Source organism: Thamnophis sirtalis, unplaced genomic scaffold (assembly GCF_051295495.1).
Source record: "Thamnophis sirtalis isolate CommonGarterSnake01/CBP01778 unplaced genomic scaffold, rThaSir2_p1.2 scaffold_6, whole genome shotgun sequence".
NCBI lineage: Eukaryota > Metazoa > Chordata > Lepidosauria > Squamata > Natricidae > Thamnophis > Thamnophis sirtalis.
The window spans coordinates 47,032,239-47,056,643 of record NW_028261386.1 but is presented as its reverse complement, the minus strand read 5'-3'; the positions used below and the strand labels follow the sequence as shown (position 1 = coordinate 47,056,643).

The 24,405-nt window shown below is 35.8% G+C and overlaps 1 protein-coding gene across 1 annotated transcript in view; it reads left to right on the top strand.

The window, feature by feature from the left end:
- Window positions 1-24,405, top strand: part of USH2A (usherin) — a 461,429-nt gene that overhangs the window by 176,591 nt on the left and 260,433 nt on the right. Inside the window, exons 28-29 of the mRNA XM_087718552.1 lie at window positions 4,858-4,971; window positions 8,343-8,504. Of these exons, the coding sequence (XP_087574678.1) occupies window positions 4,858-4,971; window positions 8,343-8,504 (276 nt within the window). The remainder of the gene's footprint in view (window positions 1-4,857; window positions 4,972-8,342; window positions 8,505-24,405) is intronic.

Below are 24,405 nucleotides of genomic sequence, written 5' to 3'. Positions count from 1 at the left end.
AGTTACCCTTAGTTATATTCTGTATAGAATAGAATAGAATAGAATAGAATAGAATAGAATAGAATAGAATAGAATAGAATAGAATAGAATAGAATTCACTATTGGCCAAGTGTGATTGGACACACAAGGAATATGTCTTTGGTGCATATGCTCTCAATGTACATAAAAAGACAAGATACATACGTCAAGAATCATAAGGTACAACACTTAATGATAGTCATAGGGTACAAATAAGCAATCAGGAAACAATACCAATATAAATCATAAGGATACAAGCAACAAAATTACAGTCATGCAGTCATAAGTGGGAGGAGATGGGTGATAGGAACGATGAGAAGACTAATAGTAATAGCAATGCAGTATTTGTATTATAATAGAATAAATTTTAAGATTATCAAAAGTGGAAGGATTCTTTGGGCCTGTGGATTAAAAGTAGCATATATGAAAATGCTACTTATAAAAATATCTGTGATATTTTTTTAAAAAGTGTGACTTCCGAAGCAATTATCTGTCAAATATTATAATTTACATAATTTATCAAATGCTAATTCTCACCTAGGAATAAACATAAAAAATTGGGCCTAAAGGGTTTTTTTCCCCTGCTGTCTAATTTTCTTTTCTCTTTATTTAAAGGGCCAATTACATATACTTGATCCCCCCCCCACTAGTTACTGAGCATGCAACAAACCAAGAAGCTGGGTAGTTCTTTCACTCTCTTTTTAATTAAATGATACCAAAAGTTGCAGTCTTTTAAAAAAATTCCACATGGTAGATTATGGCTAGTAAATCAGTTGAAGGTACCTCTTTTTCTCCAAAATGATAGAAACCTTTGGAAGTAAATTAAAAATATAACATAGACATTTTGACACAATGACTCCATGAAACTAAATAATGTCATTTGTTAAATGTGGATGTAACATGAAGAGTGTGCAGCAAACTGAATTCACACCCAGCAATGATGTCCATTTGATATGCAAAGCAAGTTTTCCATTTTATTGAAATAGGCAGTATTCAATTATTATTGTAATTATTCAATTGTATTGTATTCAATTATTATCAATAGTAATATTTAATATCTATTTAGAAAGACAAACCTTGAGGCTTTACTTTATCTAAGGAAAAGAAATGAAATGAAAGGAAGGGAAGGGAGGGAGGGAGGGAAAGATTACTATATTGTTCGGTGGTAGCTTCTAAAATAAGTTGATTTTCTGGAAACAAATTAAACTAATAGAATATAAAATGAAACTCACATTTTAATTTCTTTAATTCTTAATTTCTTCTTATTGATTTAATTGTTGCGTATAGGTTCCTATCAGCTCTGAATAAATCCTTCAGTATGTGTAAGTTTTGTAAGGCCAGAGATCCATTGTACACTCAGGCAGCCTTTTATAGCTGAGGGTTATTAAACCCTCTCATTTGTGTGGGAGTATGTAATGCCAGGTTTGCAGGTTTACTCTATATCACAAGCAGGGGTAAAGCCTCAAAACACGATTTTCTGTTCTCCCTATTTTGTTTTGAGGGGAAGAAGAATTTTACATTTTTTTAAAAAATTGAGACTTAAAAAACATGTTTGTTTCTTTTGTTTCATAAAATTAGGAAGAAATCACAATAATTAATTAGGTGAATTTTTATTAGAAGGAGCTTTTGAAGGTTGCAGAAAAGAGGGGGGTGTCTGTATGAGAGAATCTCCAATTTTTAACCACTGAAATACTGGTGTAATTTTGTTGTTGTAGATCCTCTATCTAGGATGATATCTCATTCCTTGGAAGCAGACATATCTGCTGGTTTTGTTATAAACATAGTTTCATCTGGAGCAAAATAATGATTTGGGATCTAGATAAATTGTATCAGTGACTTGTTATTTTAAATAATTGATAGGTTTGAAATTGTGATGTTTACAGATCAGGTGATAGTAAAACAATTGCAAAATCCCATTTTACATTTTCATAGCTGATAATGGTGAAAGCAATTCATATTTTGCTACCATCAAATCTGTTCAATTCTGTTCAGCTGAAAATCTGGGACCCATGTTAACTTTCCCCCCAGAATGCAAATAAACAAGCTATAAAACCATTAAAAAAAATCACAGTGACCCAATGTTTTTTGCATTCTGTGATACAATATAGCCTCTTACAATAGCATTCATTTATAAGTACTGTATGGCAATTTAATTAGATTGTAAGGAATTCCTTTTCAGTTTGTGTAATCTGAGAATATGAACACTTTATTTGGAAGTCTGAATCTTATCCGCTTTTATATTAACCATAAGAATTGCAGAAGGGAATATTTGGAAGTTAAAAGTAGTGAATATCCCTTGATGAAAAGTGTATTCATTGGTCATCTTAAATAAACACTGCAGTCCTATGCCACATAAATCTACTACTTTGACTTATGTATTTAAACAACTGCCTTCCAATCTGTAATTACTCACTTTGTGCAACAATTTCTGGTAGCCTCTCTTAGCTTAACATTTTTTTGTATTTATTGGTTATTTAAATTCATTCCAGCCTGATATAAGGATGGATGACAGTAGTGTAGCAGCCTTAGTTCCTTGTTTCTCTGGACATTTATGACTATATTTAAATACAAATCAGGAAATACCCCCAGAATTATTGGAGAATGTATTGTTGTTTTTTCAAGTGAGATAGTATGTTTTGCATCACAAGCTGGCCCCCAAAATACCTGCGAAATATTTCTTGATTTAAAAATTGCACATAGAACAAAAAGTATTCATGCATTTGGTAACATTGGTTAGAAAAATGTATTGGAATATATAAATGAAATCTTCAGGTATAATGGCTTGATTTGACAAAATAAATTACAGGTAGTCCTCAGTTTATAACCATAATAGCTCCATTATGGTAAGACCATGATAGTCATAAAGTGAGTCGCCCATGTGACCTGTCCAATTTTATGACCTTTTTTCAGTGGTTATTAAGCAATAGCAAGAGCATTTATATATCACTCCATGGAATTTTACAGCCCTCTCTGGGTGGTTTACAACACCAGCATATTGCACCCAACAATATGGGTTCTCGTTTTACCAACCTCACAAAGATCAACCTTGAGCCAGACAGGATCAAACTGCTGGCAGTTGGCAGCTGGCAGAGTCAGCCTGCAATACTACAATCTAATCACTGTGCCAACACAGTTACTAAGTATTGAATCACCATGACCATTAAGAGAATCAATTGGTCACCATGGTATTTTTGCTAAAAAACAAAATGATTTGGAAATTGTGGCCGCATGACTGCAGGATGCTGCAAACGTCCATAGATGTGGGTTGCAGTGCAGGCTGGCGGGGGTGGGGGTGGGGGCGCACAGCCACCGGAACTTCAAAACTGGATCATAAGTACTTTTTCAGTTGTCCGTCATAATTTCAAATAATCACCAAGTGACTAGTTGTAAGTTAGGAACTACCTGTAGGCCACAACAGGGAGCCACCGTACATATTTTTCAGCCGGAAATCAGGTTTTAAAATGTTTGCAGTCAGAATCAGCTCAGAACGCTTGTTGTGGGTTTTTTGCAAAGTACCTGTGCCACCAGGCTACCTGAATAATTTAATCTTACCTGTTTATAATGAGCCCTATAATTTTAAGAACTGAGAATTTAGGAATTTCCTTTATTTTCAATTTTTTCTTTTGACTTTGCATCGCAAACCTAAAGGCAGAGATTATCTTGCTTCTGATATTTGCACGTTTGCGGGATGGTTTAGCAAAGAGCATTGCAAAAATGCTTTGGAAAAAAAAACGTTAAATGAAGCTTCGTGCTTCTTGTAAGAAAAGCTTGTTCAGATTTTCCTGTGGCTGTTATTTAGAAAAATGTGCATGTTAATTGCAATCATACAATTAATGCCTTATCAAGTGACAAGATGCTAGGTGTTTTAAAGAACTACAAGATACAGATAGGAAGGCACCATTTCTCCTTACAGTACATGGGCTAATTAATACAAGTAGTGGTCCTTGACTTACAACAGTTGATTGAATGACCATGCAAAATTACCAGGGGATGAAAAAAAATAGCTTATGACCATTTTTCACACTTACAACATTGCAGCATCCCCATGATCATGTGATTTGCATTCAGATGCTTGACAACTGGTTCATATCTATAACGGTTGCAGTGTCCTGGTGTGATGTGATCACCTTTTGTGACCATCTGATGAGCAAAGTCCATGGGGGAAGGCAGATTCACTTAACAACCATGTTAGTAATTAAGCGACTGCAGTGATTCACTTAACAAATGTGGGAATAAAAGTTGTAAAATGGGGCAAAACTCACTTAACAAATTTCTCACTTAGCAACATAAATTCTGGACTCAATTGTGGGTTGTAAGTTGAGGACTACCTATAAAGGGACGTTAAGGATAAAACGCTGGGCCCAATCTCGTTTTATCTTGTATGTTCAGACTCATTTCTTCATAGTTTTCAAACAGTAAATAATAATAGTAGTAGTATCGTTGTCATGCACTTATGAGGAGAATGAATACAAAATGATGAAATACAACATCAAAAATTAATACAGTAACTCACTACAAAGCTGTTTAAATTTAAAATCTAAAGTACAGGGTTTTACTAGGCTGGAGAGCCGTAACACTGAATACAGTTATTACAACCTGTATCTGAATAACAATGTATTTCTATAGGATGAAAGTGAAATTGTAGCATCCTGCTTAGATAAAAACCCCTCCGAAACTTCAAGAGGATAGCAAAATTTCTTAGCTGAGGCTCAATGCATTTATTTCGGTTATAAACAGACAATGTGGAATTAGACTCACTGTTGGGTTAAATTCTCTTAAGATATATCTGCACGCTATATTGGCGCATTGTGTACTCAGCATGGATCCTTTCTGTTGCAGGTCTGCTGACAGGTTTGCGTCCCTTTGCAAACTATGCTGTAACCCTAATGGCTTGCACTTTGGCAGGCTGTACGGAGAGCTCACATGCCTTGAACATCTCCACTCCACAAGAAGGTAAAGTAATTTCAAAGGTCTTGACTTCCACATTTCAGTCATGAATAATAAAATAGGAAAGGAGCTAAATGCTGCAAAGCCATTTGCTGGAAAACCCCAACCTAATTTGATGACAAAGTGCATTGCCAGACCATAATTGCTCCATTTTTTGGGGGGTGCTAAAATGAATCAAACTCCATACCCTTTAATGACATGCATCTTTAATAGCTGTAATGCAGATTAATGGGCTTTTTAATTGCTGTTACATTGTTCATGCAAGAGCCTTGTCATTAATATGAAGCATCTGAAAGATTAATGAAAGCTTCCTCATTTTACTATGGCTCAGAAGTAAATCTAGAGACAGTCTGACTAAAAAGAATTGATTGTATGGCACAGTATGAAATTGAGAATCAAACGGTTGATTTCCATGGTCTCTTTTAACTGCTAAACACCAGCCCAGGCAACAATTATTTCAGCCTGATGGAACCTCAAAATGCCAATTGGGCCATTTATTAATCTGTTGTACTTGAAACTTAAAAGTTACAAGCTTAAATTATAGTTCTGAAGCTGGCATTAACCACAAGAGCTACAAGAAAGAGAAAAAGCTTTGCCTTTAGCCTATCTCAGTAATGTCTATGTATTGATTAATAATGTCTATGTATTGATTAATGTGGAATTCTCAAGAAAAATGCAAGACATTTACATTAAGCATAAAAGGATACATTAAGCATAAAAGCATAAAAGCCAGTTTTTAAATTCATGCCAATCTAAATCCCGAGTTTTCCTCATGAAATAACATTAAATTGGTTATTTCACTTAGAGTCACTCTGAGAGTGACATGGGCAGTACCTAAATTTGATAAATAAATAAATAAATAAATAAATAAATAAATAAATAAATAAATAAATAAATAAATAAAATATTAATTAAAAGTTTAGATAGAACAGAAGGATTTGTCTTTTAGAGAATGATGCTGTATCAGGATCACATAAAATATTCATAAACCATGTGTCAATTTCCAACGTTAATTTTGTATTCATATTCAATTTATTATAGGTTCAGCTACCACACAATTCAGTCTGAATGTCTAAATTACTGTTTAATAACTGGGACAATATCGAATATAGATGTTCAGAAAAAGCGAAACACATCTTTCCATATAATCTTTATCTCAGTTCAGGAAGAAGGTAATAACTGCACAACAGAATAGAAATTTCCACTTTCTTATCAAACTCTGGTTGATAAAGCAACCCCAAATCTGTGGTTTGCTGCTAAATATTTTTTGGCTACAGACAAACCCAAACTCATGTGATTATATGGGAATAGGTGGTAGAGTCCTTTTCACAGAGGTATCGATTGCTCAGAGCAGATTTATGCATGGCTGTTTCATAAATTTTATCATCCTCCTTTCATCTAAATGGGAATTAATTAGTTCAGACTTTAATTCTAGCTCAAATCAATAAGGATTCTTTAGCCCAAACAAATGATCATGCTTACAAGCAAGAGGGAAAGATTAACTCAGGCAAATATTAAGGTTCAAAAGATTTACAAGTCTATTTCATAAGCATGGAGCATAAGGCATGTTATAAGTTTAGATAGACATTTAGCTGAGCAATAGATCTTGAATTAAGTAATCCTACTAACTTCTGTCTGACTGGAAAACTTTGAAAAGTTCTAGTTGCACTGGAGGCCAAGTGATTCTCTTGCCATGCCCCCATTCTATAATGTAGTTGTCCCAATGTTCTTTCAAGTCCCCATGGTCTGATTATCAATTTCACAAGTTATGAATCCAATAAATATACTACCTTAGCCTTTTCACAATATACATCACTCTAAGGTCATAGAATTTATACAATAATAACACATAATTTGAAACAGCATATTCTGGAAAATTATGGAACCAAACAGTTGATGTACTTAGCTGGTAATTAATCATTTAACTGATTGGGAACCAATATCTCTGAAATAAGTACTTGCTTCATTTAGCTAAATGTGAGATTTTCAGTATTTGGAAATACAATGCATCATGTGGAACTAAATAGGTGTAAATATCTAAGTTGGAGCTTGAGACAGATGATCTTCACACATTTCTAGTTTAACATGAATGGAGGAGAGAGCTATTTCTAAAAAGTTTTGGTTTTATGAACATCTTTGTGATCTCTTCCCAGATATCATTCAAAGTTCTTCTACTTCAAAATGTAGCCTTAAATTATCTGTTCAGATAAGTCTTGTTTTATATTCCTAAATTCAGTTTCAATTTACAAAGTATTCTAAATGCCCTCTGGGGTACATTAATAAATTGATAACCTAATGCTTTGCTATTATTTGTCAATATGAATTAGAGTATTTATGGATCACTGTGAAAAAAACTAATATATAAATATGCAAATATAGTCAAACTTCATTATATTTGGAGTTAGTTTTTTATAAAATAAATATTTTTTTCAAATGATTGATATATATTCAAGCCAGACATTCTATAAGTGTTTGAAAAAAAATATTTATGCAAACATACATACATAATGATTTTTTTCCTTCAAAAAACAAAATCCAATAAAACTATGGAGAAAGTAAGTTTTACCCCTGCGAAGTGTTGGACACAAGTCAATGTAAGCAGTTTCTGTTTAGCGATGCTTATATTGCATGCATAGTAAAAATATCATGTCTGACAACAATCATATATTTCAGCTATCATTTCCCCATTTATCATTTAGCAGGCGCATTGCTAACCAATATTGGCAATATTGCTATACAGAAAACTTCAGAATAATCAAATTGTCTTCTCAAATTCACCAAGTTGACCCATACTGGGAGAATGCAAAAGATATCACCAGGTTTAGTGAATGCAGCTTTGACTTTTGGGAGATTGTCTTCTTTCTATATTATGTGTATGCATTTCATTATGACTGCACGTTGTATTATTTCTTACACAGTGCTTTGTACCCTTGTCAAATTAGAAAAACAGAATTCATTTTTAAGTGCCTTTTAAATAGATGTGGAGAGCCAGTTTGGTTTAATTGTTACGGTAGCAAACTAGAAACCAGGAGACCAGAATTCTAATCCTACCTTGGGCGCAAAGCTAGCTGGGTGACTTCAGGCCAGTCACTCTCTCTCAGCCCTTGGAAAGAAGCAATAGTATACCATTTTTGAAAATGTTGCCAAGAGAACTGCAAGGAATAGTCAAGGCAATCACCAAACACTGACACAGAATCAAAGATATCCTTCCCCGAAAAAGGGTTAAACCTCTAAAATAAGTGGTCCCAAATCATACAACTCATTTAATCATGAAGCAATTCTTTCTTTCTTTCTCTTTCTTTCTTTCTTTCCTTTCTTTCTTTCTTTCTTTCTTTCTTTCTTTCTTTCTTTCTTTCTTTTTTTCTTTCTTTTTACAGCTCCAGGAAATATCCAGCCACCCACTTCTGTTTCATTCCCCACATCTTTATGGTTGAGATGGGCTCCTCCAGAAGAACCAAATGGCATAATCACACAGTATATTTTATATATGGATGCTCAACAAATTTATACTGGAAATGAAACCAGGTTTATTGTCAAAGGTGAGTTGTAACCACTTGATATTACCATATAGACTTTCACTTAGATTTGCCTGATTATCCCTTTGGAATTAAACTTCAGATGAGTCAAGTATGGCACATAGTAAGCCACTGTTTTCCCACATTAATTAAGTGAAAAGTGAAGGATTTGCTTTTCTCTGATTTAAAAGCAGTTCTCATCTAGCAATTCTTTTTTCCCATTTGATCAGTAATTGATTTATACAGACTAACTTAAATATGGCTATATTCATGTGAGAAATTAAGAGATAAAAAGATTATATTTCTCTTTTAGCAGTCATTGAATGATAAGTATACATGTGTTAGCAAGACTATAAGTGTTCCCTATCACATGCACTCAAGAGGAAACTCAGCAATCAAAAAACTTTAAGAGTTTCCCTCCTGCCTCCTCCTCCCGTCATAGTCTAGTAATGGCAGAAAATGAAAACTAGAGAATTTAGAATAATTGTCCTAGAAAAGGTCATAGCTAACTACAAAGATCCTTGGAAATGAGTACTCCATTCCCCACCATTTTATTGCATCTTTTGTGAAGGCCTTTTTTATAACTTCATTATATGTCCAAGTAAGATGATTATTTAAATTGTCAGGGCCTGCAGTGGCCATCTAGGGAGTCATATGTGGGGAGAAAGGAGGCACAAAGTGACATGTGCATTATGCTATCATTCAAATAGCAGAATGTATGATCTTTCATCAAGACCATGAGACAACCGATGCACATAATTGTGTCATTTGTGCGATGCCACTATGTATATTAACTTCTTGGTAACAGTATTAAAGCAAATATGCAGAGTATTCATGATTGCTTAAGCAACGTCATCAAAGACAAGGTCCAGAGATATTTTTTTAATTCATTTAGATATTACAAACCCAACTTGAATTAATGAGTTCATTACTGGTTTAAGCAGGTAGGGCTTCTGAAATTCATTAATATTGCAGTTCAATACTCACTTCACACATAAGCCCGACTGAATTCAATCAGCTTAATTTCAGAGTAGATGTACATAGGGTTGGCTACCTAGAGTGATTCTGATGTTGTTGGTTGGATGGATATATACTTTTCTGTGAAATTGTGGGGTATATGATGTATCAGTCTCATACAAAAGAGCACCCAGCAGTGCAGCCTCCCTAGTCACATATAAGACTGGTAGGTAAGGCACTTATATGTTCTACAACTAACCAATAAATCTCAATTTTCTAACATGAGATGTTACCTAGGGAGGTAATGAAATAGCTGCCAAATGAAAATCCAAGTTCAAAGAACCCCTACAATCCAACAAAGAGCAATACATGGCAAATGGAGGCCAACCAAATCTTTCCTGTATGGTTTTCAGTAGTTATCATATTCTAATCCTGCTCATTTAAAAACAACCTTATTACTAGTTCATATTTCTGTATGCTGTATGCTGTAAAACAATTCACTTTCTCACAACAGTTTTTTTTCAAGTTAAGATCTACTCAGTACATATTTTACTTGTGTGTTTCTTTAAAATACTTTTAGTACCAATGCTTCACATCTGACTGGTTTACAGCAACAATATATAATACATAACATTGTAAGAATTAACAAATTATCAAAAATATCAAATAATAAATGCAATCAATATAAGCTACAAAAACATCATAAAATGATATTGGAACAATCAAATCATAGTGAAATTCACAATGTTTTAATTTATTGGAGCGTTTAAGCATTCCAGTATCTTATCAACTGCCCTGAAACCAAAAATACAGTTTATATGATCATTTGGTCTGTGTTTTGCCCACTAGAAACATTACAGTTTAAAGAATCTTACTATTAATTGTTACATCAGTCTGGTATATATCCAGCGGTGGGTTGCTAACCGGTTTACTACCAGTTTGCTTGTACAGACACACACACACACACACACACACACACACACACACACACACACACAACATGTCTGTGTATGCACATAAGCGTGTGGGCGGAGCCTCCTGTTGCCGCCATTTCAGCCAAACTGGGCAGAACCAGCAGCAACCCCTCCTCTATATATATCATATCTGTCATTAACTATGCATGCATGAACTGCAGTTCAAAAACTTACACTACACCATGCATTTCAACTGTTTTTAACTTTATAGGTATTGCATACAATACTATACAAATGTATACATGCCAAAATATGTAGCCTGTGTTGTTAATGCTAGTAAAATTCATAAAATATACACTTAAGACTGTCTTCTTTAAAGTTAGTTTAAAGTGCTTAAGGATTTGACCAGAGAGTAGAATGACAGAATAATCATTAACAAATCCAGCAAGATTTCAAAGGTTGAGGAATCCATGCCATCATATATTCTGGACATTAATATACTGTTTACTCTCTTGTTCCAACATGCTCTTGTTTTCTCACTCTTTTCTGATCAGGAGAAAAACGAAGCAGAAAATTTTAGGCAGTCAGTCGGAGTCATGAAAAATCATGGATACATGTCTGTTGTACTTGCGAGTGATGTGTAGTGGTTGCAGGATTCTTAACGTCGCTCAGACCTTGACATTGTAACTGTAGTATTTCCAAAACACAGAATCAGAAAATCCTCAGATTATTACCAAGTAATCCGGTTTCACAAAAACTGTTATTTCCTGGTTTGAATAGTTTTTTTCCTGTTTATCCTGTGACATAGCAATTCTTTTGAGTTAAAAGATGACCTGGAATAATCAAAAACTCCTTTTGGAATTGAGCCAATCTACTTGAAATAATTTTACAAAGATTTGTTTGTGACAGTTAATCAGAGGAACTATTACCACAACACCATTCATACAGAAAAGAATAAATTTTAAACTAAGCATTCTAAAGTTTTAAGCAGTTAACAATAGGATACTGTATATGTTTTTGTGTGTGATAAATAGGCTTAAAGCCTCAGACTACAGCCTAATTGGATTATACTCCACATTTTAATCTCATGAAAATTCAGAAATTCCTCTAAAATCCTTGCAGAGCATTCAAAATTGAGTTAGCGATAGAGATTAAGCAGCCTGGCTGGTATGAGGTGAGAGTTTGAATATTCTTTTGTCAAGTGACTAAATACTGAATCACAAAGGAAATTAAACTTGCTTTGCATACATGGCAGACAGGCAAGGTTAAGTTGATCAGACCTTTGAAATCTTGGCAGTAGAATGCATTTTTATTACAAGAATCTAGGCAAACTAAATGATGGCATTAGCATGGCTGGCTTTACATTACAGGTGTCTTCAGCAAAATATTTCCACAATGATGGCTTCTAGCCAGGAGGTAACCTAGGGGTAGCAACTGATTCAGTTTTTAATTTTCCTTGGTGCTGCTTTGGATCACCAATTCAGCCATGTGGACCAAGGCAAGCATCTGCCTTGAATCTTGCCAAGGAGATGTTTTCTTGGCAGCTGCTAGCATGTATTAGATAGCAATGCCAGGGTCTGATGTTGGCATCTGCCCACACAAGTCCCCCCTCCAACAACACACAAAGTTGCCTCTATCTTATTTTGGTTAGTTGCCCTGATTTAGTATTCCACTTTATTTGATTGGTCCTAAACTGACCACAATTTAGTTTGTTGAACAAGATGCAGCTCATGTTCTACTCGTGCAAGTCTTTATACGTATAGCATTTCTGCATTTGTAGTTGATATGGAGCATTTTACAATACATTCAGTTAAAATATCTTGCCATGCACATCCCATAAGCTACTAGTGTGTTGGGTCACTACTGACACTGAAAAATGAGTCCAGTTAGAGAACCCCCTGAAGGCTCTTGATGTATACTATAATAAATAGTGCACACTTTAAGTCAAACTTTTTCATTCTGTATTCAAAGGTAATGGATTTTCAGTAACCATAGTAACCTTGGTTTATTTCTAGATAAATACATGAGGTATATACATTTTGGTTTTATTTTTGAATATAAACTACCACATTATGTATTGCTAATAATATGAGAAATAGGATATAGGGTCACATAATGACAGTTTAAACTAGTATGCATTTTTCTTCTGGAAAAAATAAATATTTATCAAATGTATAGATGCAATTAATATTCCCCCCTCCAGGTTTTTCTATATTCTTGTACAATCATTTATCTTCTTCTTTGCAAGACCCCCATCAATCTTTTCTCTGTGCACGTGTTCATGTGCCTTCTGCCCCATGTCTTCTACAGATATGGAAACAATGCTGGTTGTAATTTTGTATTTAAAATAATAATAATAATGCCTATAGTCAGAGTTGCATTTTCCTGGTCAGATCCAATACAATTTGCCATGTTTAAATCTCTGTACCTTATGATGTAGTAGAGAGGCAGGAATAGGTTTTGTTGGTGGATTATCCATTCTACTGTCTACCAATCTTCTTGCCTAAATTTCAGATGAAGTGCTGAAAACCACAAGGTATTTGTGGTGCTGTGGCACAGTGGTTAGAGTGCAATACTACAGACTACTTCTGCTGACTGCCAGCTGCTTGCTATTGGCAGTTCAAAGTTCACCAGGCTCCAGGTTCACTCAGCCTTCCATCCTTCCGAGGTGGGTAAAATGAGGACCCAAATTGTTGGGGGCAATATGCTGACTCTGTAAAATGCTTAGAGAGGGCTGTAAAGCACTGTAAAGGGGTATGTAAGTCTAAGTGTTATTGCTATTGCTATTTAGCTCTGGCAATTTTTGGTGTCCCAGATACAACTCATCATTTTATGGATCTTCTTCAATTCTTTTCTTGTTTGGACTTATTGGTGAATGAATTTTGGGCTTCATTTTCTTTATTTGAAGGGGCAGTAGGAGGAGATATTATTGATTTTATGATCATATTAAAACTTGCATTGTTTGTTGTATTCCATCTCTGCAGGGTTGTCACTCTTCCCAGAAGCTAGATGGAGCTCTACGTTTCTTGAAGGTTCTGGGAAATGTTTTTTTTTCCAGTTTTGGCTGGCAACCCAGTTAGTTAATTGCTAGATTTGGAGATTATTAGAGATATTGATGCCCCTTCTTTTTGTAAAATGCCACTGACTAATCATATATAACCCTAACTATATTCAGACCAACAATCAAGTGAGCAATACCCCAATCAATAAACTGCCAACAAGCCAACAGTAAACAGCACATTCCCACCAACACTGGCAGAGCACAAGACACTAGAATATAAACTGATAGCAAATCACACTCCTTACTAGCACTGGGGCTACCTAGTTTGGCTAATGAAGTATCTGCAAGAAAACAATGAAGATCAGAGAGCACCAAAGACTCCCTTTATCATAAATAAGATTGTCAGGTTATGCTTTAAAAAAAAACCATAAAGCACATCAATTCACTTTCATCAGGATGAACTTCTTGTTTTCACTTGAGTTGCTGTTTTATTTCTACTTATATCTGCATCAGGGATGGGTTTCTGCTGGCATTCTGCGGTGCATGTGTGATTTGCATGAGTACACAGTTGCCTGTAAATAGGTCTGTGTATGGGCAGAACATTAAAAATGTCAAAAAAACATGCCGTGGCGACCAGGGAACCAGTTCAGGGGCGTGGCGAGCCTGCAGTCCCTACCGGTTCGGCGACCCAATCACAATTTCCACTATCAGTTAGCCCAAACTGGTGCAGTAGTAACCCACCTCTGGTCTGCATAGTTTGTGTCACAATGTACTTTACTGGGATCATTAAATTATAAAACTATTCTTAAATTATGAATTCAGATATATATTTATATGTCTTCACATGCATTCCCTTGGACTGGCATTTGTTTTGTTAGTTGCAAAGTCCGACCCATCATGACCCCATGGACAATGTTCCTCCAGGCCTCCCTGTCCTCTACCATCCTCTGGAGTCCATTGAAGCTCATGCCTACTGCTTCAGCAACTCCATCCAGCCACCTCATTCTCTGCCGTCCCCTTCTTCTTTTGCCTTCAATCTTTCCCAGCATTAGGCTCTTCTCCAGTGAGTCCTTCCTTCTCATTAGGTGGCCAAAGTATTTAAGTTTCATCTTCAGGATCTGGCCTTCTAAAGAGCAGTACTGAGATTCTCCAGTAAGGTAACTTAGTATTTGCAATAATGGCTTCATTAGAATAGTAATGAAATTGTTCCTCTGCTACTTCAGGAGAACCATCTAGAAAGATTAAATTTATGTCTTACTTGGTCCAATTTATTGTATATTCCAATTTACATTCACTTAATTATATTGCACTAGTTATTTTTTTTATAATGCATCATCTTTAACTAGAACCAAATGTATATGGCAAAGCTATATAAGGACTATAAGCACAGTATATCTGTCCCATAAAATGCTAACAATTTTGGAATCTAAGATGCAGTTTGATGTAATTATAATGGACATAATAGGAAGCCAAAGGAATTTAATACATTACCAGTATAATGCTTTCTGTAAACAGGCAGCAATGCATAAGAAAGAAAATTAAACCAGAAGTTCACTTCATAATTTTTTGATAATTTAGATTTCAAAAATTTAGAATAATTTAGAAGATAAGAGAACATTTGCAATGAGAGCATGTTTCTACATCATCATTCTCTTCTCAGTTGAGCTATATTATATCTTTAAAGCATCATCATTCCATGCAAAACATTTTTGAGTCAGATTTAGGACAGACTACTATTTTCAAAGAAATGCTTTTGACAGTTTAAGAAATTTCCTTCAGTTAAAGAACTCTTTGCACAAACTAGCTGTTTCTGCACAGCATGCTAACTTGGTTTATTGAACTATAGTTTAATAAATTAACCAGATGGTTCATTCACATAACATGACAAATTTTGAACCACATTTTAGGCTAGTGTTCAGCCAGTATGTCAGTGATGAAATATGATTAAAACAAAATTAGAATGCAGTATGGGTTCAGATTTAAACCTCTAAGTTTAACAGCCACCCCATCCTACCAAACTACAATATCAGCACACATGTGGCAAACAATAGCTTTAGGAAAGATAGCAGTTAAGCAATGCTCTGCAATTACTAAGGAATGGAAGGAACTAATATTAGAGAATAAGTAAATTTTAGTTTGGGTTGTTTTGGGAAGTATGATTTAGTTAAATTTGGTCTAAAATGCATCCCCTTGTTCCTAAAGCCAAAAAAATAAAATAAAGCAATAGCAAGCATGTACTTAATCCACATTTTTTTCTTAAATAATCGGTTGACTTTGAGACCCTTCCATTAAAACAAGCCGCAGTTTGGTAAAATAAAAAAAATTAAAAGTTGTGTGAATCATAAGATTGCACATAAAATGAAGTTTCAATGACAAATTACTAATACTGAAGAGAATTTCACTGGGACAAAGAAGAAATGAAGACACATTTTTTTCTTAAAACATTTGAATATGTCTTTATCTTAAATATAGACATGTTCAGTTTTAAAATGAGAAAGAATATAAAGGGAAGCAAAGTAAATTAGACGTTGATGTAAGAGGCTGTTGCTGTCGTTTCTGCCTCCTAGATCTAGTGACTTAAACAGAAGCAGAAAATGAGCCAGTTTCTCAACACAAACGGCTAGCTTTTCCAATGGCTTCAAGGGTGATTTGTGTCCTTCAGCAGTAAGTGGAAACTTCCACATAATGTGTAATATTATTCCTCCTATGCCTCGCAGGAGAATACTGTTAAATGTTAAATCTGAGGCCAGTAATAAACTGCATTGCTTTTGGGGGTCTCCTACATCTGCTGGTTATGTTGCCATAATTCATTACCATCCTGGACCAGGTAGAATCCCTAGTGCAGCTGGTGCATTTGATGTGATACACCTGTAATGCTCAGTTACAGCCCAGGGGTTAACAGCGAAGCAACAATAATTATCGTGCTATATAGGTCACCGTTTTTGTAATATCCATAATGTGCTCCTTTAGACCGCTGGCATCATTCAAATAAAGTTTTTTAGCTGAATTTTATACTGCCATTCGTCCATACAAAGTTCTACATTAATGTATTTGCCGCTTACAGTATTTCTAGGATCATGTGAATCAATTTAACACAGGAAATGTTACTTCATAAAATATTAAGAATTGCCCTACTGTGGAAATTTAGTTTATGATGGTGCTGTTTTGGGAGGGACAACCAGGGGATTTTGAATGTAAGGTTTTTTTTTTAATTGGTCAGGTTCACTAACTGAAACTCAGCAGAAGCTAGTAGGAAGCTTGATATGATGTGATTAGATAAGAATCCTAGAACTGGGAAAGGGACTTGGAGGATTATCTAGTCTGACCGACTGCAATATGTTGGGGAAAATAATGAACGCATCCTTATGAAATGGCTGCCTTAAAAACCTCCCAGGAATGAAGAACTAGCAACTTCAATTCCACTGTTAATCACATCTCACTAATAGGAAGTTTTTACTTACATTTAAATGGAAGTGAGGGTTGGGGATGGTGGGCTGCAAAGTGTAACCATTATTCCTGATCCTTATTTATGTGGTAGTGGAAAATATTCCCTAACCACCTGCCCTCTCTTATTCTTTTATCTGGACATTGACATTACAATTGCCTTCAGTCATCTATTCTTCAAACTAAATATATTAAATTCCTTCAGCCTGCCTTCATGAGGCATACTCAGATGCCAATATTAATCTTCCTTTGAGCTTGTTCTAACTTGAAAATATTTATAGTTGTGTGTTTGTGTATGTGCGTGTGTATGCACCTTCAAGTCACACTCCTGATGATTGCCTAGACCCGTGATTGCGAACCTATTGCACACATGCCACAGGTGGCACGCGGAGCCCTCTCTGCAGGCATGCGAGGTGTTATCCCAGCTCAACTCCACCGAGCATGCGTGTGTGCCTCCTGCCGGCAAGCTGATTTTTGGGTCTCTGCCATGCTTGGGGGGAGGGGTGCCTGCAGGAGTCACATGTGCAAGCACAGGGGAGGGGCTGCTAGGCCCAAAACAGGGAGAAGGGGGTCATAGTGCATGCACAGAAGGGCAGGGTGCATAGGGGAGTGTCATGCACACATTGCATTATGGGTGTGGGCACACGAGGTCAAAAGGTTTAGCCAACACTGGCCTAAACTATTACTTACTGCAATATTCTTGGCAAAATTTTCACAGGAGTTTACCCTGCATGATTTTATCTACAGTATCTTTGCTTACCTCTAAGCATTTTTGTATCTTTTGTTGTAATATCCTTCTTAAGTTGTGTTGACCAATGCACAGCAATGTGGTTTTACCATAGATGTTTTTCAAGGCTTTTAGATTCTTCCTAATGATTCCAAATATGGAATCTTTTACAAGTTGCATGGCGATTTGCTCTTAATATAATACATAATTATACATATACTATTCCATCATTATTTGTATGCCCCTTTTTCTAAATCACAATTATAAATTTTCACAAAAACCTATAGAGACAACCTATTCAAGATAATAATCACAGGTGGATTTTTTTAAAAAAAAAACCCTTTATGAATATAATCATTAATTGAAATTGTCTTCTTATCCTGTGCAATAAAGGTAGGAAAGCTATGTAACCCTGAAAGGTTACAAAGGGCAAAATCTTTCAAAGATTATCCAAATATTATCCTGAACCCATTAAGTCCAGGCCATAATTAAAGCCTTTAAAAAGTGTACATGATTTTGACTTTAGGATCTGCAACAAGATTAACTACGATCTTGAAAAATTATTATTTTAGCAGATTATTTCAGCAAGATATTTCAACACTGATAAAAGATTTCAAACATAGGTAATCACTGAGTTACAACTGTGATGGTGCCTGCCTGTTATGGTCAAAAGTCAGGATAATGATTAAGCGAATTACATCACTGGTCAACCCCCTCATCCCGGCTCTACCCAATACAATTGTTCAATGAACGCACAGATTGTTAACAAAGGAGGGTTTTTAGGAAGAGATTAGAAAACCATTTGTCTGAAATGGTATAGGGCCATGATGGTGAACCTATGGCACGCATGCCAGAGGTGACACACAGAGCCCCCTATGCTGGCATGTGCGCTGTTGCCCTAGGTCAGATCTCCGTGGTGTTTCTTTTGTGAGCTTCTGTTTCCTGCAAATGACAAAGCAGAAGCTCACAAAAAGATCTTACCTCTTGCCACCTGCCAGTGTTGAGATCCTGTTCCTGCCAGTCAGCTAGCTGGTCTTCGGATCTCGGCTGTGCATGTGTGCATTTCCATGCATGTGCATGCCCATGCATGTCCACACATGCACACGGCTGTGCAATTTCACCTTTCATTTTGGGCATGTGTGCGCAAACGGTTTGGGCACTCGGTGTCTAAAAGGTTCGCCATCACTAGTGTAGGGTTTCCTGCTTGAGAAGAGGGTTGGAATAGAAGACCTGCAAGGTCCCTTCCAACACTGTTATTCTGTTAAGTGGAGCATGGAGTGCCTAAGGGATGGGGGAGACCCTGGGGGGCACAGTGCAGGCACAAGCCCACCTGCCTCAGCCTCCCAAGGCCTCCTTTCACCCCCTGAGATATTCAATGCTCTGCTTGTTGCTCCCTCCAGTTCCCACTGCCACTTCGGTCTTCTCACAAGTTAGAGTCTTGCTTCTTCTCTATGCAGATTTGCCTATGACAAGATGGGCAGCAGATAAATTTAGAATATAATGCTTACACTTTAAGAAAACCATAATGCTTTCAAATTTCCCTCCTGTGAAAGAATGCGGTTGTAATATAACCAAACTAGCAATGTAGACGTTTCAGGTTTTTTAGCACAATGCTATACATATCTGGTTAAAAATAGGTGGGATTTTCTTTTTTGTACAGTCCTAAGCACCAAAGTAGGACCTTGTGACCATGTCTCCCCTGGCTCCCACTTCTCCATTGATTTTCAGAACTGGCACTTTGACGTCAGGAGACTTCAACTATAGAGAGCCCTTAAGAGTGGGGTAAGAATGAGGATGAGAGATTAAATTCTGAAACTCTTCGCAAACCCTTTTCATCCTCCATCTTAATATATATTTAGATAAGCAGAGAATGACATTCATTAAGTACATTATTATTTGATAATGATGTTTTTACAAATTTCAACTTCTGGTTTCCTCATCTGCGATATACTATTGACATTCTGAATAGGTTGTTATAAAAATATGCAGCATTATATAAGGGCTTAATGATACCTGATAAATCTTGATTTTCCTAGTTCATTTGCAATTGAAAGTTGTCATTTTTAATAAATCAAGATTGCCAGTAACTTCTAAATGGCAGTAATTTTATTTTACAATAGAAATACTGTTATGTAAACGTTTTTGATTAAAGATAATTCTAAAAATCCATCAAACTTCTGTTTACCAGAATATATCATAGTATTCAGTTTCTTTTTACCAAAAAAATAATTTAACTAAATGGATAGAATAAAGCATACCATCAGATTTTAGTTTATTCAAACAATTTTCTTTCATTCTATTAAGCATTAAGTTATATTTTCTTTTTCAGGGATGAAATTGTTTTCAACACTTCCTGTTTTGTTGGCCAGAATCAATACTGCTAATTCAAAATCAGACAGTAATTTTTCCTTACATTATTAATTGACATAAAGAGCCTCAATCTATGCAGAACGGAACTATTTTTGGTTTTATGTATAACTAATAAAGGAGAATATTTGTAGCTCAGGGTTGACATGAGGGGTCTTTCGTGCTTTCTGAGCGTGCTTGTTTTCTTGCAGACGTTTCATTATCCAAATTAGGTGACATCACTAGCACTGCTGATGTTGCCTTGTTTGTGTAATGAAAGATCTGCAAGAAAACAAGCAAGCTCAGAAAGCACCCTGGACCCCTTATGTGTAACTCTTACAAATAGGAAGTTGGAGCTGAACAGTGTTCAATAAAATATGACATCTATTGAGAAAAAATGAACAATCAATCTTTCTGAAAGAAAACAGTGAGACCTGGGTTAGCTGTAAAGTTGGAAAGAAACTGTTATTAGAAAGTTTACAATGTGGCAGTCTACCAATATGGGTACCAATTCATTGTTGGAAACAAGCTGTAAAATATAGAGAAAATCTATAAGAAATTGATGTCTTTAAGGTGGCTGCCCTGGGGAATATTCTGTAGAATTCACATTAATAATTACAATTCTAGCATGGCTGTCAAAACAAAAAGATTCCCAAGCCATCTTGTTGATTAAAACTCTTCTTCCTTTCCTGTCACAACCCAGGCTGGATTTCAGTCAGCAAAAGTGAAACTCACCTGGATGGTTTGGCACATAACTCAACTCAGTTATAGCTATAACCTCATGCAACTGAGCTCATTCTTGAACCTCTTCCAGAGTAAAATGCTTTCAGTAAGATATTAAATATAATGCAGATTCATCTAGCTTTTAATGTAACTTTCTTGCTAAAATGGATGGGGGACATGATTTCAGTCCACAACTAATATTTTAATATTTTGGTTTGAATTCTAATCTTATTCTGAGAATGAGCATGTTTTGATATAATGAGGCAGCTAATTGAATGTCTCATTTGTCAGAAAACTTTGTCAAAGCAATTGAATAACTGGATTGAATTATACAGTTTATTTATTATAAACTTGCATAATAAACAAAAAAAATCTACTATACTTTGTAGAAGGCATCAGGCATTATAGCCACCAAGCTACAGGACCAGTACATGAACACAACTGAAAAAGACTTTAGAAAAATAAGATGCTCCAAACACTAGTCACTCATAGATAGAGGAGTCATCCAAATTTCAAAGTCTAGACAGACCAATATGAATACAGCCTGAATTGACTACAAGAAAGCTTATGAACAATGAACACACACATGGATATGTGAATACCCGGTATTATACAAAGTCAAGACGACATCAAGAACCTTCCTCAGGAACTCTGGAAAGAATAGGAACTGTAGAAAAAATCATTGGAAATCAATGCAAAATAGCATGCAGAAGAGGCCATCTAATTTAGCACATATCAAGGTGATGCATTATCCCTGTTGCTATCCTGTACAAACTTGAATCTCCTTGGTCATATGATATACAGTAAGTTCAACAGTGGACTTACCATCAGCCATGTCCTCTGCATGGAGGATACCAAGATGTATGATAAGAATGAATGAGACATGGACTTGTTGATCTAGCTGACACAGATTCACTATGAGGACGCTGGGATGTCATGGACTATAGAAATATAAATATAATCACATGGAAGACAATAACATCCAAGTATCACCAAAGGGTAATATAAATCCCGAAGAGCCATATCAATGGAATAGGCAACATCCACTCCATCAACACTTATGCCATGCCTATCACCAGATACTCTGCTGGTATAGAGAGCTGACCAAAAGGACATAAGGCTGTTGATATGAGGACCTAAATGGTCCTCCCAATTCATAGAGGCTCCCACCCTGCATCCAACTCCAAGAGACTATACACCACCTAGAAAAGGAGTTGGTGGAATCTGGTGAGTTTCAAGCCCACTGTCCTGAATGACATCCAGTACATTCAAGACTATATCATTAAGATGACACCTAAAGATGAACTGCTGAGAAAATGTCTGAGGGAACAACACACATTAGAGGAAGGTGAAGCAGAGGAAGTGCCAATACCATGCATGGGATATATAGATAGCCGAGATGGCTGACATTGAGAAATCTTACCAGTTACTGGACAAGGCTGGACTAAAGGACAACACTGAGGCACTGATCATAACAGCTCAAGAACAGACATCTAGCAACAGATCTGAAGAAGCAGAGGTCTACCATACTAGACAGGACTCTTCATTGAACACATAGTGGAAGGGTATAAGATATAGAAGGGATAGAATACACTGAATGACACAACCAAATAGCTGGCACTGTATATAACCTCTACACAGTGTATGGGTTAGACCTAGCTACATGAGAGATAACACAGAAGACTGTGGAGAATAATGGGGATAAGTTCCTGTAGGACTTCTAGATAGATAGGCAGATAGTGGCCACTAAAGTGGGTGTCATGGTAATAGACAAGGACCAGAAGACAGTGATTGTGATAGTTGCAGAGATGCCACGTAACAACAGAATCAGCAAAAAGAAGTATGAGAAGCTAAAGCAATATCAGGGTCTGTAGGAGGAACTAAAGAGTATGTGATAAATAAAAGCCAGCATGTCCATAGTGGTAGGAACGCTTGAGGTTATGACTCTTAAGCTGGGAGAGTGACTTCAACAGATCTCGGGAACAACTTCAGAATTTTCTGTTCAGAAGAGTGCAATGCAAGGAACAGCTGGCAGAACTCTCAAATTCTCAAACCTTTGGTCAAGGATTTGAGATTGAGAAAGATGATACATGCCATTGCTACTCCATACAGGGCGTGAGTAGGATTCTTTTTAATGTATGTATGCAAATACTGAAAAGCACCAATACTAAAAAATACATTTCACTGATCTGAAATTAAAAACATTTGCAACTTTTTAATAGCAGTTGAAACCCAGGAATCTTATTTAAAGTAGGTCTAATGAAAGCAATAGAATGAAAATTAGTTACAACTAATGCAAATTTAATTAATTTTAGTAGAATTGTTCTAAATATATTTATACAGAATGGAATATAACTTACATACACATATGCACCATTCATATATGCATTTTAATACATTAGCAATAACACTTAGACTTATATATAGCTTCACAGTGATTTACAGCCCTCTCTAAGTAGTTTACAGCATCAGCATATTTCCCCCAACAATCTGGGTCTACATTTTACCAATCACGGAAAGATGGAAGGCTGAGTCAACCTTGAGCTACTCAGAATCGAACTTCTGGAATGAGCAGTGAGTTAGCCCTGCAGTACTGCATTCTAACCATTGTGCCATCATGGCTCTTATTATTAATTTTAAAAAGCCTGGAAACAAATCAATCTCATTTGTTGCTTTCAAAACTGAAATATTGGCTATTGAATATAACTATTGAAAAGAGATATTTAAAGCTTTTTAAAAAATAAATAACCTTTGATCTAAAAAAGGAGACACTATTCAGCTAAGCTTTAATGGATAATAAATAATCAGGAAGGTCCTAACTTAGTAGCCAGGGAAGGTATGAAAATAACAAAAGCAGAGAACAGTGGGAATTGAAAAATATACCTTCATCAGCATGCTTGTGATTGGGGAATTCAGGAGTCTCTTAAGGGTTCACCACTTGTGAATTATGCATCTCACACTCACTAGTAGGCGTAAATGCATAATTCTAATCTGTTCTTATAATTTATTTATAACACACCAGTAGAATGTAAATTGTCTGCCTCCTTTCAACAAGCTATCATGCCATTTAAGGTATGCAGATATTTCAGAGGAGGCTACATAGACAATTTGCCTGGGCTAGCACATAGATTCCAATTAAAGGGCACATAAACTGCTAATGATAAATTAAACTTGTTCTCCCTGGCTCATGGGTAAGCTGCACAGGAGGGATGCAAAGCAAAGTAAACAGAAAGTAACTATTTGTCCTAAAATAATAGGTACAATACAGCATGGGTTTTTTTAAAGTTAAATCTTCTCCGTATGATATTTAATAAAAGAAAAAAAAATTGCTTATGACTACAAAAGTAAGATGCAAATAGTCCCATATCTACGGCGCTAGTATTGACAGGAATGTAACAAAATGGAAGCAGTAAAAGAAAAAGTTCAAGTTAGTGAGGTTTGTTGCTGATTGAAGTACAAATTAAAGATGCAACCTAGCTCCCACATACACAGAGACTGCATAGCTTGGTCTTGATCACCTTGCTCTTTCACACATGGTAAATGGGAGGCTTAGATTTTTATTTTATTTTTTTGTCTCCTGCTATGGAAGAGTTCTTATAGTAAGTGTACTATTTTCTACTACTTTCATTTGATCCAGGCCAGTGGGGATGGAAGCAATCCTCAATGCATGCAGAATTCAAGTCATACAGTAAAAATACTCTCTATCACTGTTTTAAATAAGGTGAGGTTTAATTCAAGTTCAGTTTGAACTAACCTTACTAACTCTAGGAAATATCTAGCTTGAAGTCTTACTTTTTTGCATACATTTCTTCT